General features: G+C 42.1%; 1 protein-coding gene across 1 annotated transcript; it reads right to left on the bottom strand.

The window, feature by feature from the left end:
- Nucleotides 1–1,640: 1,640 nt before the first annotated feature.
- On the bottom strand, nt 1,641–19,026 carry ZRSR2 (zinc finger CCCH-type, RNA binding motif and serine/arginine rich 2). The gene is made up of 11 exons (XM_035115987.2): nt 18,892–19,026; nt 16,997–17,076; nt 16,568–16,652; nt 15,638–15,746; nt 14,912–14,998; nt 11,818–11,856; nt 10,318–10,433; nt 9,331–9,544; nt 7,351–7,406; nt 6,847–6,956; nt 1,641–3,558 (listed from the first exon to the last, which is right to left on the bottom strand). The coding sequence occupies exons 1-11, from the start codon at nt 18,945–18,947 to the stop codon at nt 3,110–3,112; spliced, it is 1,401 nt and encodes a 466-aa protein (XP_034971878.1). The 5' UTR covers nt 18,948–19,026; the 3' UTR covers nt 1,641–3,109.
- Nucleotides 19,027–20,137: the final 1,111 nt, after the last annotated feature.

Here is a 20,137-nt window from a genome sequence, read left to right as displayed (position 1 = left end):
ACTTGCAATATATATCAGTCATAAACAATAGTTCATACACAGCTGGGGTTTTTTTTTTTTTTTGTTATTACAATCCCACCCATCACAGAAGCACCAAATATCTACTTGCTTACCTTTAACAAAAGTCATTTCAGTTTTTAAACAAAGGTATCATTCCTCAGGTCGTATCATTCCTCAGGTCACCATGTATTCTTACAGGCTTATAACAATGTTCTATATAAGATGTTTTTCCATTATTTCAGAATTAGTATTGTGGTACTCTATTGCAGAGGTAGCCATTGTGGTGCCTTCCAGATATTTTAGGACTCCCATCAGCTTCAGCCAACATGGCCAGTGGACAGGGATGATGGGAGTTGTAGTCCAGTAACATCCCAAGGGCACTATGTTGGCTACCCTGCTCTGTTGTAATTTACAGGCATCAACAATTGATCTCCTCAGTTCCATTTAGGTTTATCTCACTTGCTGAAGAAAATCAGTGTCTAGATGTTAACCTTTCCATTCAAAACAAATGTATTGACAGGCTATTATTCCTGGTTTTGTTTTCTGGCCTTTGGAAATAGACATTATCAACTGAAAGTTCATGGTAGCAGTATTAGGAACGGAGATATGAAAGCTAGCTCAATGGCACCTTATACCTAGGTTATGGGTGCAACAACAGAATGCCTAGGCACGCTTTTTATAACAAGAATACAAAACTGAAAAATGAATGAACTGCAGCTAAGATATTATGTTCCATTTTTCACATGGTCTAGTCCAGGCATCCCCAAACTTCGGCCCTCCAGATGTTTTGGACTACAATTCCCATCTTCCCCGACCACTGGTCCTGTTAGCTAGGGATCATGGGAGTTGTAGGCCAAAACATCTGGAGGGCCGCAGTTTGGGGATGCCTGGTCAAGTCCTTCCCCTGCTCACCCCACTAATATTCTTAAGAGGGTCTCTTCTCTAGTCTTCAGAGAGTGGCTGGAAGTGTGGAGGCAGAGAAAGGTCCTCCTTTCCTTCCACTCTGGTTTTGCCGTAATCTGAAATCTTAGGCACAGTGCTGCACCCAGAGCTCAGAAACTGCTCACGCTAATGAAATTCCATCACAAATGTGCCTAGAACAATGGGAATTTCAAACACCGATGGGTAGGTAGCCTGCCAAAATAACTCTCTTTAGAAATTTAGGTTTTTGTTTTGTTTTTAAAGAACTACAGGGCTTGAAGTTGACTGTGAATGTTTCACAGTGGTATATATTTACCTCCAAGGCAAAGATGTGGGTGTTTTCTAAAAACAAAGTCTAGATTGCGAGACGAGAGTAAATTATTCCACTGTGTAATTCACTTTTACTACTTTATGCAAATTGTTCACGGAGAGAGGGAGGTAAGCTGAGCAGCTTGTTGAAGCCATATCCCTAACCACAATGTCTAGTTTCTCTGTTTGTGGCAGTTCTTGGTTGCCTGCTATGGAGCAGGATTTCAGTTCCTGGCCCTGTCTATACATCTTTCATGTAGTTTGGGTGACTGCTGTATGTGAACTCTGCATACATTTATGTCTGTAACTTGCACAAATAACTTACCTTAAAGCAGCTCCCCACTGCCAAATGTGTGGTGATGGAAGGAGCAGAAGTAGGAAGCGCATTCCTGCTTTCTGCCCTTTTGGAATTGTAATGACATAAGACAGCTGAATAGGGCTTATGTAAATCCCTTTGGCAGTATGTTCCAGGCACCAGAAAACCATGAATAATGCTTCTAGGCAAACAGCTTTCAATAACTTTCACATAAGCTCCCCTCAACCTAATATTTTTTACCCCTGGCTGAACCTCTAGAAACCCGCATTCCAAAAAGAGAATGTTTGCTCGCAGCTGTTTGCTAAAGTTAGGTAAAGGTAAAGGGACCCCTGACCATTAGGTCCAGTCGTGACCGACTGGAGTTGCGCGCTCATCTCGCATTATTGGCCGAGGGAGCCGGCGTATAGCTTCCAGGTCATGTGGCCAGCATGACAAAGCCGCTTCTGGCAAATCAGAGCAGCACACGGAAACGCCGTTTACCTTCCCGCTGTAGTGGTTCCTATTTATCTACTTGCACTTTGACGTGCTTTCGAACTGCTAGGTTGCTAAAGTTAGTGCATTAGAATACCACTTGCAGTAAAACACCTGAGAGCTGTGTTTTAATCTGGATGGTGCATGACTCGGGATCGTAAAAAAGAGTCTCAGGTGGATCCTGCAAACTACAAGAAATATATGGCTAAGAATAGATGTCTGAAGCGGGGCTAAAACTGCGCAACCCATTTCCCAATTCTGATATATAAGAGGATGCACATTGGTGCTTTAGATCTGTATTCCATTATCAAAACAGCAAGCACGCCTTCAGAGGCCAGTAATACTAACTTGTCCTATACTTACAAACAAGGGAAAAAAACACAGCCTCTTGACTCCACCCACACATAGCAGCTAATTTGTTCCTAGCAATACCCCCTGAAATAAGAGCTGTATTCTACACTTTGGAGTATGTTGTGCTGATCCAGAAAGATGTGATTATGTATACATGTGTTTTATTGTGTGCTCTGGTGCTTTCCACTTTTATTCAGACCAAAACACATTAGACAAGTTGCTTGTTTTGAACTACTCCCTAAATTGGTGTACCAAAACATTTCACATGCAAACAAAGGAAGATAGCTGCAGAGTAAGAACCATGCCTTGTTTGTTTTGTCCCCACCTTAGCCCTAACAGTTCTAAATAATTCTTAAAAAGGGCTTTTTGTATCCTATCCACCAAAAAGTTATTTTGCCATTTTAAGAAACAAAATCACACACTGAATTTATTTACAAATCTCTAAACAGAAAGATAGATAGAACCTTGGCACAATTGCTTAACTATGGTACACTTTTTACATTAGAATGAGTGGGGGATTTATAAAGAACACCAGACTTCCATGACAGAATAGCAAATAATTGGGTAAACAAGTTTTGAAGATTGTGAGATGTATTCTCACCCTTAAATAATCATTGCAAAAAATATAGCCCACATGAGCTTTATTTCTAGGGCACAGGCAGGTCTCTAGTATGCAACAGCTCTGGTAAGCACCAAATTTTTATATCCACAAGTATCTTTAAAAGTAGTTCAGCAACAAATTCAACTATTTCTACCTCTGCTGCTGGATCGTTTTCTACCTCTACTTCTCGACCGAGAGGAACTTCTGCTACGGCTACGTGTCGGGCTCCTATTACGACTCCGGCCTCTTTTCTTCTTACTACGTGACCGTCGCCTTCCACGACTTCGTGACCTCTCAGGAAATTGTCTTTTCTTATGTTTGTGATAACTCTTTTCCCTTTCAGAGTCTCCGTTTCTTTTGCTGTAAGCGTGATCTGGACTTAGACTACTTCTTCTTCTTGACCTCCTATAATAGTTTTCATGGTATCCCGCTCTGTTTCTCCTTTCTGAATATTTACTTGGCTCTTTGGTCCATTCCGAGGTATTGTAAATATCTCTGTTGGCCTCCCAGAACTCATTGTTTGGATTTCTGAACACATGAAGAAAGTTGCAATGCTTCCCTCTTGGACACTTTTGCCTTTCAAACAAACCTGAAAACCAATTTTGAAACTCATTATCAAAGTCTGAAGACAACCGTAATTATAACCTTTGAAAGCTAAACAGACTCAGTGGACACTTCTATGTCTATTTTTATCTGCATGATTTTTCTTATCACAGATGTATGGGTGAAAGGGGTGGGTCATGTCTCGTTTTAATAACTCTAGGAAATCAATGTTGCGTTTGAAGAGACCCAGTTGGATTCTGTTCCCGTTGCAGATTTTAAGGTGGTGCAGGAGAGGAAGAGCAAACCCCATTTGTCTGTTGCCTAAGCTGGAAGTCACAGCTAGATATTGCCCCTTATCTTGATATCACATGGATAAAAAGCAAGTGTTTTGAGTAAAGGCAATTTGCCCAACATATAGGCAAGTTTGAATCAGAGTCATGTATGATCTTGTTCACTTTTAGGTGTATACTAGCAACTGCAATATCTGTTTCTTTCTAACCACATGGCAGTCAAGCGGAAGGCACATCAACTTGTATCAGACAGCTCAGTGTGGCCCAGGCATCCCTACCAGAGGTATCACTGAACCATATTCAGGGCTCAGAAGCCAGTAGCTCTAGCAAATGCACCGACTCAGAAATAGCTGCTACTGCTGGGCCCTGGCATCATCTCTCATAGGTGCTATCTTGTGTCTTGTGTGGTGTATATTAGGGTGATGACTTTTTTACAACCTCATTTTCCTGTATCATAATTTGATGAGCTTTCGTTAAATATTAGATAAAATCTTACTTTCAAAGAGATTTGATTAAAAAAACCTCACACACAAAGTGATTTAAAAAAATTATCAGTTTTTTGACCATTTTTGAAGTCACTGTAAGCAGATATAAAATTAAACCCAAGCTTTAGAGTCACATATATACAACATTATATAGGGTCATCAAACACACAAGGAAGCTTTTTTTTAGCTGCAGTAACAGTATAGACACCTCTAGAGGACGATGTTTTGCTACCTCTCCTGTAGGTTCTTTTCCCAGCATGCCCGGCAGGGTCTGCTGGCTGAGTTTTGAGGTCCCAAAAGGGGGCTTTTACTTTGCACAGGTGTGACATTTGTATACCCTATGTTGCTAAGAACACTCCCCATTGTGGAATGTGGTGTTGTGTCCAAATTTGATACGAAATATATATATATATATATATATATATATATATATATATATATATATATATATATATAGAATTGTTAATACAATTTTATGAAATGGTAAAATGGCATACAAAAAAATTAAAAACTGTTTGTGCGTAACCTTTTTAAATATTTCAATGGAATATACCTCATTTTAGTCATTAATAGGCAAAAGTTCATCCATTTGTGCTACAGGAAATAATTTTTGAGGGGAAAAAAGAAAAAGTCATCACCCTAGTGTATATACCGTGCTTCCCCCCTTTTAAGACGTCATTTTATAAGCCGTAGTTGGATTTTTACACATTTGCGGGATATAAGCCATACCCCGAAAATAAGCCATACACCGAGCCAGCGGAACCCAGCATGCTGGCCACGGCAGGAGGAGGAAGAGGACTGCCGGGTTGGTGCCCGGAACTGGCTACTGCTGCTGCTGCAGCGCCACACAGAACGAGACCACCAAGCGCCCCAGCCAGCGGGACCCAGCAGCAGGACCTTGCGCCGACAAACAGCTGGGGCCTGGGGGGGGGGTAGAAAGGCAGCCGTAGCAGCGCTGCATGGAGCACCCCGAGCCATGGCAGGAGGAGGAGGCGGCTTGCCAGGTCTGCGCCCGGCAGCGCCGCGCTGAGAGTCCCGAGCCTCTGGGACACAGCAGTGTTCTGTAGCACTTTGAATCCTCCTCCTCCTGCCATGGCTCGGCGCCTGGAAACGGCTGCTGCTGCTGCTGAAGCACAGACAAAGCACCCAGCAGCACCGTGTGGAGCGCCCCAAGCCACGGCAGGAGGAGGAGGATTCAAAGTGCTACAGAACACTGCTGCGTCCCAGAGGCTCGGGACTCTCCACGCGGCGCTGCCAGGCACCGACCCGGGAAGCCTCCTCCTCCTGCCTCGGCTCCTCTTCCTCCTGACGCGGCTCCTCCTGCTGCTGCGGCTCCTCGCGAGCGCGCAACTCTGAGGAGGCTTTACGCTCCTCTCCCTTCTTTCGTACTCTTCTTTCTCTCCCCTCTTTCCTTCCTCTCTCCCTCCTGCTCCCTCTTTTCCTTCCTTCCTTCCTTCCTTCCTTCCTTCCTTCCTTCTGTCCTTCCCAGCTTTCTTCCTCTCCCTCATTCTTATTCTTTCTTTCCCTCTCCTTCCTTCTTTCTCCCTTTCTGTCTTCTCTCAATCTTTCTTTTTCTTTCCTTCTTTATTCCCTTCCTTCTTTCCTACTCTTCTTTCTCTCCCCTCTTTCCTTCCTCTCTCCCTCCTGCTCCCTCTTTTCTTCTTTCCTTCCTTCCTTCCTCCCTCCTTCTCTCTCCTCAGAAACATAGGGTGCTGCTTTATACTTCTGGCCCTTAAACCCTGGAACCAGGAGAGCAGCTCCAGTGAGTCAACCTCAGCCAGTCCCTTTGGTGAAGGGTGGTGGCTCACTGGCAGAACATCTGTCCTGCATGCAGAAGGACCCCAGCATCTCCAGGTACCAGTAGCTCTGCGAAGGTCCTGCATGAAACCCTAGCGAGCCTCCACCACCCAGTGCAGTCAATCCTCAGCAAGATGGATCAGAGTTATTATCTGGTACCATATGAGGCCACGTTCTTGAGTCCTTCTTACAGTGCCACCCTCTCTCCTGTTCAGTTGCCTCCCACAGTGCTGGATAGGCTTAAGATGCCCCGTTCCTGTTGCCTCCTCAGCCCCTCCTGCGTGCTCAGGGGGCCAGCGAATCAGCGACAGGCACAGGGGGAAATGTGCCTCTCAGCTGAGTTCTCCACCGCCTGTTCAGCACGCAAATTGCTGTACCATACCATACTGACGCAATAAAAATAAGACATCCCACTGAAAATAAGCCACCCTGTGGTTTTTTGAGGAAAAAAGTTATAAGACAGTGTCTTAAAAAAGGGGAAACACGGTATATATGCACAAATCCCTGTTTCACAATTGTCTTTTTGAATATAGGAAATGCTTGATCCTGTGATGCCAAGATGTAGCATGGTGGGTTCGAATACTTTAAGCACTCAAAGGTGTGGAAATTTATTTATTACTTGATGCAGAACAGGGTCTTTCAAATAAGATACTATCAGTTGCATTCACTTTAAAATTATAATTTATGTATAATTCAGTAACATGAAAGATGTTTAGATTGAAAGACACCAGCTATTAGAGCTGGAGGTTTTCACTGACTTACCACAAATAGCTGTTTTCCACCTTGTTACTGGAGAAAATTCACATTGAAGCTGCCGACCTGCATACCACCGACCATTGAATAAAGCAAAAGCTTGCTGGCATTCTTGTTCTCTTTAAAAGTAAAAAAATATATATTATTAGAACCTCATAAAAGCAATACAAGTCAATCAAGTGATATTGCATCAACATGGGAGAATTAGCCATTTTTACTGGGAAAGAGCTTTACCAGTACAGTGGTACCTCTACTTACGAATAACTCTACTTACGAATGGAGCTCCGTCCGCCATCTTGGATGCGGTTTAGATAGGGTTGCGTCTACTTACGAATTTTTTCTCCCAATGCATTCCTATGGGATTCGACTTACAATTTTTTTCGACTTACAAATGTGCGTTCGGAACGCATTAAATTCGTAAGTAGAGGTACCACTGTATACCCACCCATACCACATAAGCCTTCCTTATGATTTCTCATTCAGTTTACCAACTGCTAAATTTTAAATACTTACGTTTGGTACTGAACATAAACATTTCCTCGAAGATGAGGTTCAAAGTTGCAGCTGACCTATATCAAAAGCAGGTTAAAACTTAATTCAGGCAGGATATGGAGCATTAATTTAAGGTAACATTTCTAATTTAAATTTGGAAGCACAGTTTATTTGTATCCTTACACAGCTGCTTTAGTTGAATGGTTTACAAGATACCTTATTTAATCACAGCACACAAAATGCACTTTCTTTCATGGTTTGGTGGCCTTTTATTTCATGTATTAATAACAATCACAGGACAGTCAGATTATCACCCATCCTATGACAGATGGCCATCATAACATTGATATATGAACATCAAATCGCATCATGGCAGCAAGCTGATGGATCTTTATCTCCACTGGAGTGGGTAAACAAAACACCCGAACTCCTTCTGATTATTCCAAGTTGCACAACGAAACAAAACTGATAAGCACAATAATTCTTAATGGATTTGTAATCTAACTATACCACTGAGGGCTAGGGAGGTAGGAGAGCAGAGAATATGGTGTTTTTTGTTGTTGTTATGTCTTACTTGTTTTAGTTTCATTAAAAAAAACCCGCACACAAGTGCAATCTCTTTTATTCTATCAAAAACTGATACCTAGCTCTTCTGTCTAACCAACACACACTTCAGGATTCAGCTAAATTTTTGACATAAATAACTGGCACACAGTGTGGCTAAGCCACACTGCATTAGGCCCATCTTCCTGAAGAACAATGTGCTGTGTAAGTGAAATTCATGAACTACGATTGCTATAAATATTTAACACTGCCTGTGATTCATCAACTGCACATTCCAAAACAGCTCTCGCATAACGCAAAGGAAGAAGTGTTACTGTTCGAGTCTTGAAAGTACTATTCCAAACTAGCAACCTATATGAACATTCCTATAAAGCAGGGGTCCCCAGACTTACCGCGCAGTGGGCCGGTGCCCGCCGCGCCGACTGCGTGGCGGGCCGGAGGGCAGGGGAGTGCGCGCGCAGCGGGCCGGAGGGCGGGGGAGTGCGTGCCCATGCGCATGCGCACACGCGCCCGTGCGGGGGAAAAAATCGCCGAAAATCGCTTGTGCGCATGCGTATTGGCCTCCCCCGACCCGGAAGTGCATCGGAAATGACCTCTTCTGGGTCGGGAGAGGCCCATACGCATGCGCACAAAGGATTTTCGGCGATTTTTTGCCGATTTTTTAGATCGTCGCCGCGCCGCAAGAGCGGGCGGCGGCAGCGGGCGTCGTCGCGGGCCGGATTGGGAGGCCGATTGGGCCGCATCCGGCCCGGGGGCCGTAGTTTGGGGACCCCTGCTATAAAGCCTTGTTCTACATCCCCACCTTCACCGTCCTTCCTATTAAACTAACTCCCTCTGGATGAAAACAGAGCTTTTTCTTTAATGGGTTATACTGTCATGGGAAAAAGAAAAGTACACCCTCTTTGAATGCAATCTCGGATTAATAACAACACATGACATATTACACCATGTCACGATTTATTTAACAACAATGAAGCCAAAATGGAAAAGCCATGTGTGAAAAACTAAGGAATTAAGAGGCTAAGTAGCAGGGACTTATTCTGACCCCACCCCCACTGAACACACAAACACACCAAGTATTTCATGGTAGAGATCCTGATCTAACTGCTTCCTCCCTATTTTTTTACTCTCCACATCTGCATATGAAGGGAAATTAGGAATGCCTAGGATGATATCCAAATGTGGCAGCCCATTCACACAACAATCATTCTCCTAGCATAAGCCTTGTTCTGGTGTAGCACAAGAGTTACAGTGAGTGTCTTGTGCTTGCAAAAGCTGTTGTGTGACCCCAAGCACGACCACTATGATACTTGGTGATACCTCAAGCTTGCGGGTTACCACTTGCCCAACATCAGCTCGCAAATTTCTTGCATTAACATATTACATTGGATCTTAACCTGCAATTAGGGAATAGCAAAACAATATTTTGCGTTTTACCTTGAACTGAATAACCTTTCCCACATTCCTGAATTCAGGAAGTACATCTTCATAGAAATCTAGGAACTGTTGGTGCATTTCTTCCTCACTGTACTCCAGGCTTGCATCTGTGTCATAGTCATCTCTTTTACACTGCTCCATCCCAAAAGTAAAAAACATACCCCTAATAAGGAGTGTCTGACTAGAGGTTGGATGGTTATGCCTCCGCGAACATCTTAAATTTAAAGAAAGAAAGAAAAAGAAAGATAGCAAAGAATTCAGTACAAAGCTGGATAAGTTGTAGACAAATTCACTGACACTAGCTTGCAGTTTTCTGTTTTGATGTCTCAGTTGTGACTTGTGAAAGTAACATCCCGCCCAGGTCTAGTTAGCTAGCATGGGGATCAGGTGTCTGGTCCTGCAGTGAGCATTTGGGCTTTCTGGAATCACCATTTCTGCCAGAGGCATACTTTGGTCTGAATTACCTAGGTGGATAGACCTCCCTTTTGCCAAAATCTCAATCTGGCCTTGAATGCAGATTCTCAATTTCAGAATCTAGGTTGCATTTGCAGTGAAGCTAAAAACACAAGCACCAACATAGCTTTTAGTTCTCCAACAGCTATAATTAACTTCAGACATTTAGGAGGTTCAGTTCTGTCCCATCCATCATTTATTCTTTTAGCTATGCCGGTCCTTCTTTCCTAATTTTTATGGGCCTAATATGCAGTGGGAGGAAATTAAAAACTAGAACTTTAATACAAGCAGCAGTAGCAGTTATTTAGATCTTTCGTTTAAAATGGAACAGTTCAAGAAACAGCAACTTAGATCCTACATTTTCCCCTTCATTCACAGGCTTTTGAACATGAAAAAGCAGAAATCTCCCTTTCAGAGTGTGAAAATGAGAGCTAAACTGATGTATTGAAACAGTAATGCATCTGTAGATTCCCTGCCCCCAGCAAAATAAAATGCAAGCCATATTTTTAAAAGGTCCATATAGAATTGAATTACCTGTCTCCAAATTTGCAAGCTCCAGTTTTTATATAGAACGGGCAATTGGCACAATCTTTCTCACGTCCCATATTCTCTGGGGGCTCTGGATTATGCCAGGTGGTTCCATTTTCTACCTGGATTTTTTTATAGAAAACAAGAACATTATATATGTTAACAAACTGAAGACTGGTCATGAATAAATTCAATTTTTCTATGAAAATAGGAGTGATTATAATTGCAAGATGGTGGGGAGAAACAATTTTACCACTGAAATGTAATGCCACTGAACAGTTTAGGGAAATACTAAAGTCTACTTTAAATATTGAAAACTAGACCAAAGAAAAGACTGGAGAGGTTTAAACCCTAAAAACATACACTTTGCCTTAGAAGTGTGAAACTTTGCATACTTGTACACTGAATATACTGAACAATTTTTGTTATGCATCCCAGTAAGCTTCAACAGGCCTTGTACATCCCACTAAATTCAACAGGACTTGCTCCCAGGAAATCAAGCATAGAATTGTAGCCCAAGTGTAAGTCCTGTTGAGTGTATGCAGAGTGCTAAAATACTTCTGGGCACTGCACTAATACACTGCAGAAGGCAATTCTCTTTCCAAAGAGAATGACACCTTTTCTGTACCGTTAGAACCTGTAGAATCCCTGTCCTCTGACCTTCAGGGAGGCTTTAAAGCACAGGAATCTAATTCAGTCACATCAGCAAATTTATGAGCATCTTCATGGTCCATCAGCTTAAAAAAATTATATATCAGGAGTGCATTGAATCTCTGAATGACTGATACTGAACAGCTCCATGTTGATTTTGAGCACATATTCTTAAGAAAATAAGCATCTTTTTGAAACAGGATGAGGTCCACACAGTCTAGTTCTTCTTGGCAAAATTCATAGCAAGCTGCAGGGATCCTATCTCAGGAATAGTTTTGTGAGGGACAGGGGATACCGGGAGGTCCCTCCCATCTTGAGCTCCAGCCCATCCCCGAGCGCTGGGGAAAGCAGGGAGAGTTCCGCCTCAAGTGGAGAAGCAGGAAGTGGTGTCCGAGGCTCAGGCAAGGTAGCGGAGCCACTGCCCAAGGTGGGACAGGAAGGGGGGAGCAAGGGGGGAAGGCCGATCCCGCCCACCCCGGAATTGCGCAAGAAACGTCATGGGAAGAGGCTGGGTCTCCCCAAGCTTCTTTGCTGGAGAAAAACGCGCCAACCTCCATTCGGAGGTACTGAGGAAGACTGACAACATGTCACACTATCTGTAAATAACATTGCCTTGAGTACTGTAAATACACAGCACCAATAAAAGGATAAAATGCAGAGCTGTGTAGAGTCGTTACTCTGAAGTATCCCACCCAGGCCACTGTGACAAGTTTGCTCCGTTAAAGAGAGATGTATGGTGCGATCCAAGCTAATTACATAACCCATATGAAAGAACAAGCTGCCATTGTTCTCCAGAAAGAAGAGCAGCTCAGAATTCTAGTTTCGGTGATCCATTTTCAACAGCTCTAAACATACCTGACTTTCAGCCTGGTCCAACATCTTCTGCACAGCTTCCTATAAATGGTGCAAACATAGGACTAGTGAAAACCCTGAATGGAGACATCATCTGGTTTCTTCAGTCAAGACCATAATATTCATGTTTTATATTATGTTCTGTTTGTTTTGTCAAATAAAACTGGAAAAAGCTTCCATGTTATGAAGAATGCCCAAAGAAAAATGTAGAAAACATTCTAGTTACATTTAAATAATTCCTCCAATTACTTGACACAATTCCCAAATTTTGACACAAAATGCTTAAAGAGCAAACAGAACTGAAGGTTAAAATATATTACCATATTGGTACAATTTTCAAGTATCTGCAAGGCAAATAAAGACAGCAGCCCAGTCCTGCAAGTGATTTAGCACAACCATACATCTTTTGAAGACTTTTCTCAACTTCTATTTGAGCTGAGTGGCCCAGATTCACCATCCAATTCTTATCACAAGGAATTTTCTCCTGAAGGATTTCATGCCAAAGACTGCTGTGAAGATTGTGCCTAGAAACTGGTTTTGAAACAGTTTTCTCAGTGATGTCCAGAAGGTCAAACATACCCAGGTCCACCTGCTGCCACCAATGCAGTGGTGTCTTTGAGAGGGACAGAGTCCCTATGATATCTGTGTAACCAGAGTTCAGTGCCCCAGTATGTATTCAAGCTGGGTACCAGCGTACTGAAACCAGTTCAGCCTGCAAAAAGGAAGTTTCCAATAGAGTAAGGAGAATTATTAACCAGCTTTGGGTTTTCTATTGGACTACAGAAAGGAGTGCCTTAGGAACCCAGTTGCCCAAGTTTAGCAATCATACCTTTCCCCTGACATACATGCACTTGTTTTGGCTTAATTTTCAGCTTGCACTGATTTCCAGTGTACATCATCCCCCTTGGTTTCTCAATGTCTAGATGCTGTAATGGGCTGGATAAGGGCTAATGAACCGAAGCTGAATTCTCACAAAGAGAAGGTACAATAGACTTGTGGTTTCTGAGTTCACAGATTTGGTAGGTGGCCTGTTCTGGATGGAGTTGCATTCCATCTGAAAGGTCAGGATCACTGACAGGGTGTACTCCTGGATTCTAATTTGTCTGGAAGTAGTTTCAGTGGCACAGAGTGCCTATATTCCTCAACAGGGGTAGTCTGGTTACTGTGATTCAAGCTCCAATGGCCTCCCATTTAGACTACTGCAACACACTCAACTTGGTGCAGCCCTGAAAGATGGTTCAGAAGATATAGCTAGTGCAAAATGCAGCCACCAGAGTCTTGTTGGGTATGCTGCCTAGGGACCATAGAATATCATTTGAAGATCGGCATTGCCTACCAATTAACTGCCAAGCCCAATTCAAGGTTCCAGTCTTGCTGTAGAAAGCCCTAAACAGCTTGGCACCCAGTTATCTAAGGCAGCACCTTTCCCCATATCAAAGAAAGTTTGGGGGCTGATGAATCAGTAAATGAACATCTTTAGAAATAGCACCCCAGCTACAGAACATGCTCCTCCTAGGACTTTGGTGGCAACATTGTTCAGCAACAGGCACCAACTGAAGACGTCCTTTTTGCCAGTTTTTTCTATGTAGAGGAACACCTAGATTTTTAAGAAACTGATGGATGGTTTCTAGTTCTTGGTACTGCCTATATGTATATATCTATAACATGTTTGTCATTTATGTAGTGACATTAATGACAGGGGTCTTAGGAGGAAGAGTGGGATATAAGTTTTGAAAATCAAATAAAATTATTACTTCCATCAAAGCTAAAAGTGGCAAATTCCCTCAACATCATACTTTTGCTGTAGTAGTAAGGAATGGACAGTTTCCCACAATTTCATCTACTTTCAAAAGATACTAGGAGGAGTACTCAGTCAAGGTTGCTATCTATATATTACACAAACTGCTGGTCAACTAAAACAGTTTCATAATCTCATTTGCTATTGTTCTGGACCAGTTAAATCCCAACATAATAAGAGGCAAAGCATGGGCCTGGATAGCTCCGTTGGTTACAGCGTGGTGCTGATAATGCCAAGGTTGCAGGTTTGATCCCTATGTGGGGCAGCTGCATATTCTTGCATTGCAAGGGGTTGGACTAGATGATCCTCAGGGTGCCTTTGAACTGTACAATTCCATGATTAAGATCACCATTTGCTCTCTATATGCTGAGCAAGGCATTCAACAAATTAACCTACAAGAAGCCGAAAGCATTATATTATGTTCCTTCCCACACCCAGCAAGCTATAGAAAAAGATACATCTTGATGAATGAGTCAGGTAAAGATGAGCTGTAACATCTTTGAGTGGAAAAAATGGTTAAGGAATCGCAGCAGTAAAATTACTTGTGAAGTTAAGTTCTTAAACAGTTAGTATACGTATACTTGCTACAGTTTCTTAGAGAGATTACACTACAGTTAAACATAAGAATTCATAGCTTGTGCCCAGAACCTCCCAACAATAATTCTGTGTGTGAGGACTGGCCCAACAGTCACAAGAAACCATTCTCTCTGCCAGTTGCAGAACTGTAGGGGAGGATAGCCTGGCGGCAGCTACCGACAAATGTATTGATAGCTGCTGAGAGTTTGTGTCCCTTCTCCCTCATGAAGTGTAATCACAATTGCCAGCTGCAGTGAAGCAGGCTGCCAAAGGGCACAAAATATTTGGGAGCATTCATGGAACATTTCAGGGGAGATTCTATTTTGTCCTTCTGTTTGCTGTGCCTTTTAAAAACAATGAAAAATAACAAGCATTTGCCCGGAGCCTTGGGAATAAGGCAAGATACTGCAGCAATAATATTAGCAACTTATATACTGCCCTGAATAACGAAGGGTGCACCTACAATTACAGTGCTTTCTTATACATGTCTACTCAGAAGTAAATCCTTTTGAATTCAATGAGGTTTACTCCCAGTAAGCAGGTATAGCATTGCAGCCTCACTTATTCATAGCATGTTCAATTTACAACATTATACAGAAGCACAGAAAGAAAAACTTTTCAACCCTCGTGTCCCAACACTATGTCATTTTGTTCTTTTTTTTAGTCCTATTATTACTGTAAGAGGATATGCACTGTGTTTTATCCTCCTAGAGCAGGAATCACCTCTCTCTCTCTCTTCACTTGTTTTTTCCGGTCCTCCTCCTCTTGTTCTTTCCTTTGCTGTTCCTCCCATTCTTCTTTTATTCTTTGCTTTAAAAAACAAACACAGACTGGCATTATGCTAAATATCTCCAGGAAGGCTGAACAGATAAAATTTGGTTTAACCAATAAGTGAACTATATGTAAACTAATTTGCCATTTACTTCTTCTGAGATACTGAAGAAAGCAACATAGGTCATTAGATGTGTGTAAACTTCCTTTTTTCCCCTTCATTGCAGATTACAGTTAACACAGAACTGAACTAGCCTTAAAAGTCCAACTTTTTGCCCTCATCCTTTAAAATCAGCCTCCCAACAATCAATGAAAACTTTTCCAGAAATAAGCCAACCGTAACCACTATACTTTAGTGCTGTGTTTTCCAAAATTAGTCAAAGGTAAAATGAAGGTGTGAAATCTAACACTGTCCATCTCCCAGGGAAAAGTCACCTCTGACAGAATTGGTTCTCACCCCCCCCCCACCCCCAGCAGTTCCTCCAGCAACCCTGCTCCAGCAGGTTGCAGGGTTTTCCAGAGCAGAGACAGATGGAGGTGGTGGGTGGCTGGAGAGAGAAGTCCTCTCATACAACCATTGCTTTTTGGTGTGTGTGTGTGTTTTTAATAAAGACCTCAGTAATTATTTTTATGTTTAGAATGTCTGCTCCAAAAGGGTAGTCAAAGCATATACTGCACCTCTTCCTCTTCTTGACGTTTTCTTGCTGCCTCTTCTTTTGCTTTCCTGATCTTAAAAGCTTCTTGTGCCCTTTCTTCTCGCAGCAACCACTCCTCATGAAGCCTCTGCCTGCAAATAGAATTCGATGAATGCTGGGTTATCACTGAATATCATCTTACTATTTTTTATTTCTAAAAAAAAAAAATTCCATCTTTCTATTTAAAATAGTAATATTAAAATTACCGGTAAGTACTGTTTAAAGAAGCAAAAGCACAGCAGTAAAGTAGCAGTAGTATGGCTAAACCATATAAGCAAATTACTAATAAGAGTGGAGGCACCCAGGGGGAAACATTGCCTGGTGTCTAAAAGGTAATAATGATGGTGTCAGACTAAGCAACCTGGGGATAGAATTCCAGAGATTTCTCTTGTGTAGTTGCTCACCTAATCTTCAAAGACGGACATCTAAAGAAAGGCCTCAGAAGAGCTAGGGGGCACAGGCTCCAATTCATACAGTGCTAACTTATACATGTTTACTTGCCATTTAAAGCACTATGTTCAATGGAGATTAACCCTAGATAGCTATGCATAGGGTTGCAGCCTCAAGACTATTTAGCAGAGTAATTCCTCAAACTTTTGGACTATGACCTAAAACAGGCAATTAAACACTGCAACTTTACATTTCACTTGCACAACAGCAGTGGGCTGGAAGGGGAGGATGGAATTGGCAAAAGTCACCCCACCTCTGCCAACAAGACGGTGGAAGTAAAGTCTGGATCCAGCCCACCACCTTTGCATTTGGTTTGCTGAGTTAGCTAAGCAATGTTAATATATCATAGGGGCATCCTCTTGTTCCATCACATTTCATTGAATATCAGCCACTGGAACTTTATTCTAAGTAGGCCTAAATACGCATAGAGTAGAGCTGCCAATTATATATAATTTTAATTTACCTTTCCTCTTCGAGTTGTTTTTCTTCATCATCTAGGTCGTCATCTTCTAGCTTTTCAGAAACCTGTTCATCTTTCTCTCCTTTTTCTGAAGAGAAAAAAGTGTACCTCTTTTTAAATATATAAGATAGCTTACCCTTGCCATGAGGCAAGCCACTGCATTCTACACAATCTAAGGTCCAAGACAGTAATCGGTGCATGCATAGAGCCTATGTTCTCAAGATTGCCACAGTCATGAATTACACTTTCCAACCTATAATCAGATGAAGAGGCTGCAGCATTGTCGACAAGTAATGAAAAACAATTACTTATTATTTTCAATCTAAAACATTTTTAAACACTTCTGAATACCAATGGCAACCATCTTCTGAGAGCTGAAATTTACCTCATATTTCACAAGTAATCTGTACCATTCATCAACTTAACTTTTACCTGAATCTCTCAATCTTGCTAGTGCTTGTCTCTTTTTCTTCCGTTTCTCTTTCTTCAAAAGTGCTCTGTACTTTTTGTGGCTGAAAATGGAAAAAAGATTCTTCTTTGTTTTTGTAGTAATTGGCCAGCTAACAGTCAACTAGGATTTCCTAAATGCTGAACATACAAACATTTATAACAATGTTTTCATATTGGATTAAAACAACAAACAAATGTCATTTTTTCCGATAGTATTGTCATGGAATTCTACTCAATATGATCCAGAGCAGAACTCCGATGTATAGTTAGCAGAGTAAAAACTTAAACATGTTGCAGGATTCCCCCAAAATAGACCAGAAGCAATTATTTCATCCAGCAGAGCTTTACTGCTACTGAAGACAAATGAGCATAACGGTCACAAATCCAATACATTCAGGATTGGATGTAGTCCATAAGAAATGCAGTTGCAGCAGACTTAACTTAAACTTACAATAACTTATAAGTCTAAACCTTAACACTAAACATACTATGTACAGAACACCACACCAGAAGGAAAAGAGATAGAAAGAGAAAATGAAACCCAGGCTCCTTCTGGACTATTTTTGTAATCAGCATGACCTCGACAGAAGAGATAAGAATTTATGTCAACTGTACTCAGCTTCTCTGAAGGAAAAACCCAAACATCATGAACCACCTGCTTTTTTCTTTCACACAGAGACGCCCCAAGAACCCTCTTGAATTAATTAGAATAGGAAAGATCTCTACACATCAGATCAATACTTTCTGCACTAAGAAATGCAAACTGACAAGTATATCACAACAAACCCAGTGGGACTTTGGTGAAGACATGTGTGAGATTGCCCTGTAAACTGGTTCTTTTATGGTAAAATCCTATGCATATTTATTCAAAGGTCAAAGGCTGACAGGTTTGCAGCCATTAATGTTAAGCTGAATTGCAACCACTTAAATTTACTTGTTTTAATATTTTGCTACAAAACATTTTTTGGAAAAAAGAAAGAATGCAAGCTTATTATTCCAACCAAGAAATAAAGGAAAATACTAAACGAATAATGAACAAAAGAAAGAAAAACTGGGCACAGATTGTCAGTTCTGTAAAATTTCTAGTTCAAAATGTATACAAATGATCAAGTCTAAGAAATGTTTCAACAGCAATTCCCCAACCAACTATAGAAGTACAATGACTTTGTTTTAAAGTGCACTGTACCAAACTTCCCAGTACCAATCCTTAAGAAGACATTACTCCTTTAACAATTATTTACTATTCAGTTTGCAACAGTTGGCATAGTCTCAGGGGTCTTTTTAATTGCATACCAAAGGCCTAAAAGGCATCCACACATAAAAGGGGAAATTTATTTTTCTCACTTTCTTGTATCACATCGGTGACCCTTTCTCTATACAGGCTTAACGATTTTGCAATTTCATTAAGCATTAAGGGTTTTGTATTCGCTTCAAGCCACAGCGATGCTTCAAAGCTCACCACTTACCTATACGTTCCCCGCGGGGGCCCCCTCCTTCCTTCGCATCACAACAAATGACATCTGCCTGCCTCATGGCTTTCCCCCAGGTGCCCTTTAATCCCACCCATTCGGAGCTAAGCAGCACCCGAGGCACGCGCAGCCTGTCAGGCTTCCCAGCTGCCCCTGCAGAAACCTTCCCGCCCTTATGAAGCCCAGCTCAACCTTCCACTACCAGAGGCAGGAGCAGCCCCTAAAGCAGCGCAGCTTACGCTTGGGTCGTTAGGGTTGTGTGGCGCGCTGCCTCCTCACCGAAAGCGCCACGTGTGGGAACCAGGAGCTGAGGCGAGCGGAAGAGCGAGCGAGCGCCACCTCCGGACCCCCCTCCGTGCGGAAAGCTCCCCATAAGGGGGACCAGACCCTCCGCAGAGCTCTCCTTACCTCACTTTCGCCGGCCCTTCTTCCGCCACCAACGGCGGAGACACGGGCGCCGCCATGTTCCACAGTTTCTAAGGCAATCACGTGACGAGGAACCACCGGACGTGACATCCGCTCACTTCCGGGTTTGCTGCCGGAGCTGAATGGTCTGAACAGCTAAGAGACGTAGAAAGCGTCGGCTTATACAGCGCCACATTTACTGTCAATTCCTACTGCTCTGGGGTTGGAACGGGCTTCCTGTACTCACTTCCAGTGCACAGTGCAAAAGCGGGGTTTGAATTATGAGAGAGGCAAGGCATAGGGAAGTGGACCATCTCCTGTTTTTTGCTTGCAAACTCCTTTTTCTTTTTTACACTCTTCTCCCCGGGGTGGAACTAGAATTGTCTATAGAAATCAATGGGGGATCTTGGGCGAATCACTATGTCTCAGCCAAACCTACTTCACAGGGTGGGTGGGAGAAGCAAGCATACTGCCTTGAGCTCATAGGGGGAAGGGTAGAATTAAAATGGGAGTAAATAAAGAATAAATAACTAGCCCCCAACATGCAAAAGAGATCTAATCCCAAAGAAATGTGTTACAGGGTTGTTCTAAACCACTTCCAACTGGGAATATTAATTTATTTATGGTTTTTATGAATCCAGAGGAGCTCAGGGTCATATATAAGAAGCAGTAAGGCAAAATACATTTAAAATGAATAAAAAACACACAAGCTAAAAATGAAATAATAATTCTAACCCCATTTGTCTATTCAATTCAATATGGCTTCTGAGTAGACTTTGTTAGGATTGCTAATCATCAAAACACTAACTTCTACAACTAAGGATTAAACATCTCAATGTCTAGATAAATAAATAAAAAATTCAGCTGATGTAAATCTCGGGTAAGATCATTCCAAAGCTGTGTTTCCACCACAGAGAAGGCCTTTCTGCACCCTCTCACTATAAATCCTGGCAGGGATCAGAAGCAGAGTCCTCTGCCTCTCTCATCACCCCCAGTTTTAAAGAGGAGGCAATCCTGCAGATATTTGGACCTTGAGTCTTTTAGGGCTCTACAAACAGTTGCCAACACCTTGAAACCCAGTAGTACAGAGGCAGCCAATGCAGAACTTTTAAGGTCAGAGATGCCAGATCACATATCACTGCCCTATTTAATAACTTGGCAGACACATTCTGCACTAGTTGTAGCTTCCAGTTTGTTTCCGAGTGCAGCCCCACATAGGCAGACTATAATAATCCAAATGAGATCATCA

The sequence above is a fragment of the Zootoca vivipara genome, chromosome 4 (assembly GCF_963506605.1).
Source record: "Zootoca vivipara chromosome 4, rZooViv1.1, whole genome shotgun sequence".
Taxonomy (NCBI): Eukaryota; Metazoa; Chordata; class Lepidosauria; order Squamata; family Lacertidae; genus Zootoca; species Zootoca vivipara.
Note: the sequence above shows the minus strand (reverse complement) of the source record. Positions and strands in the feature narration are given on the sequence as shown.

Excerpts from the sequence above, each read along its gene's own strand:
- ZRSR2 (XM_035115987.2), bottom strand. The coding sequence starts at position 18,947 with ATGGCGGCGCCCGTGTCTCCGCCGTTGGTGGCGGAAGAAGGGCCGGCG. Across the intron at positions 9,545-10,317 it reads GCTTGCAAATTTGGAGACAG|ATGTTCGCGGAGGCATAACC; the intron begins GTAATTCAATTC and ends TTTAAATTTAAG. Across the intron at positions 3,559-6,846 it reads GTGGAAAACAGCTATTTGTG|GTTTGTTTGAAAGGCAAAAG; the intron begins GTAAGTCAGTGA and ends ATTGGTTTTCAG.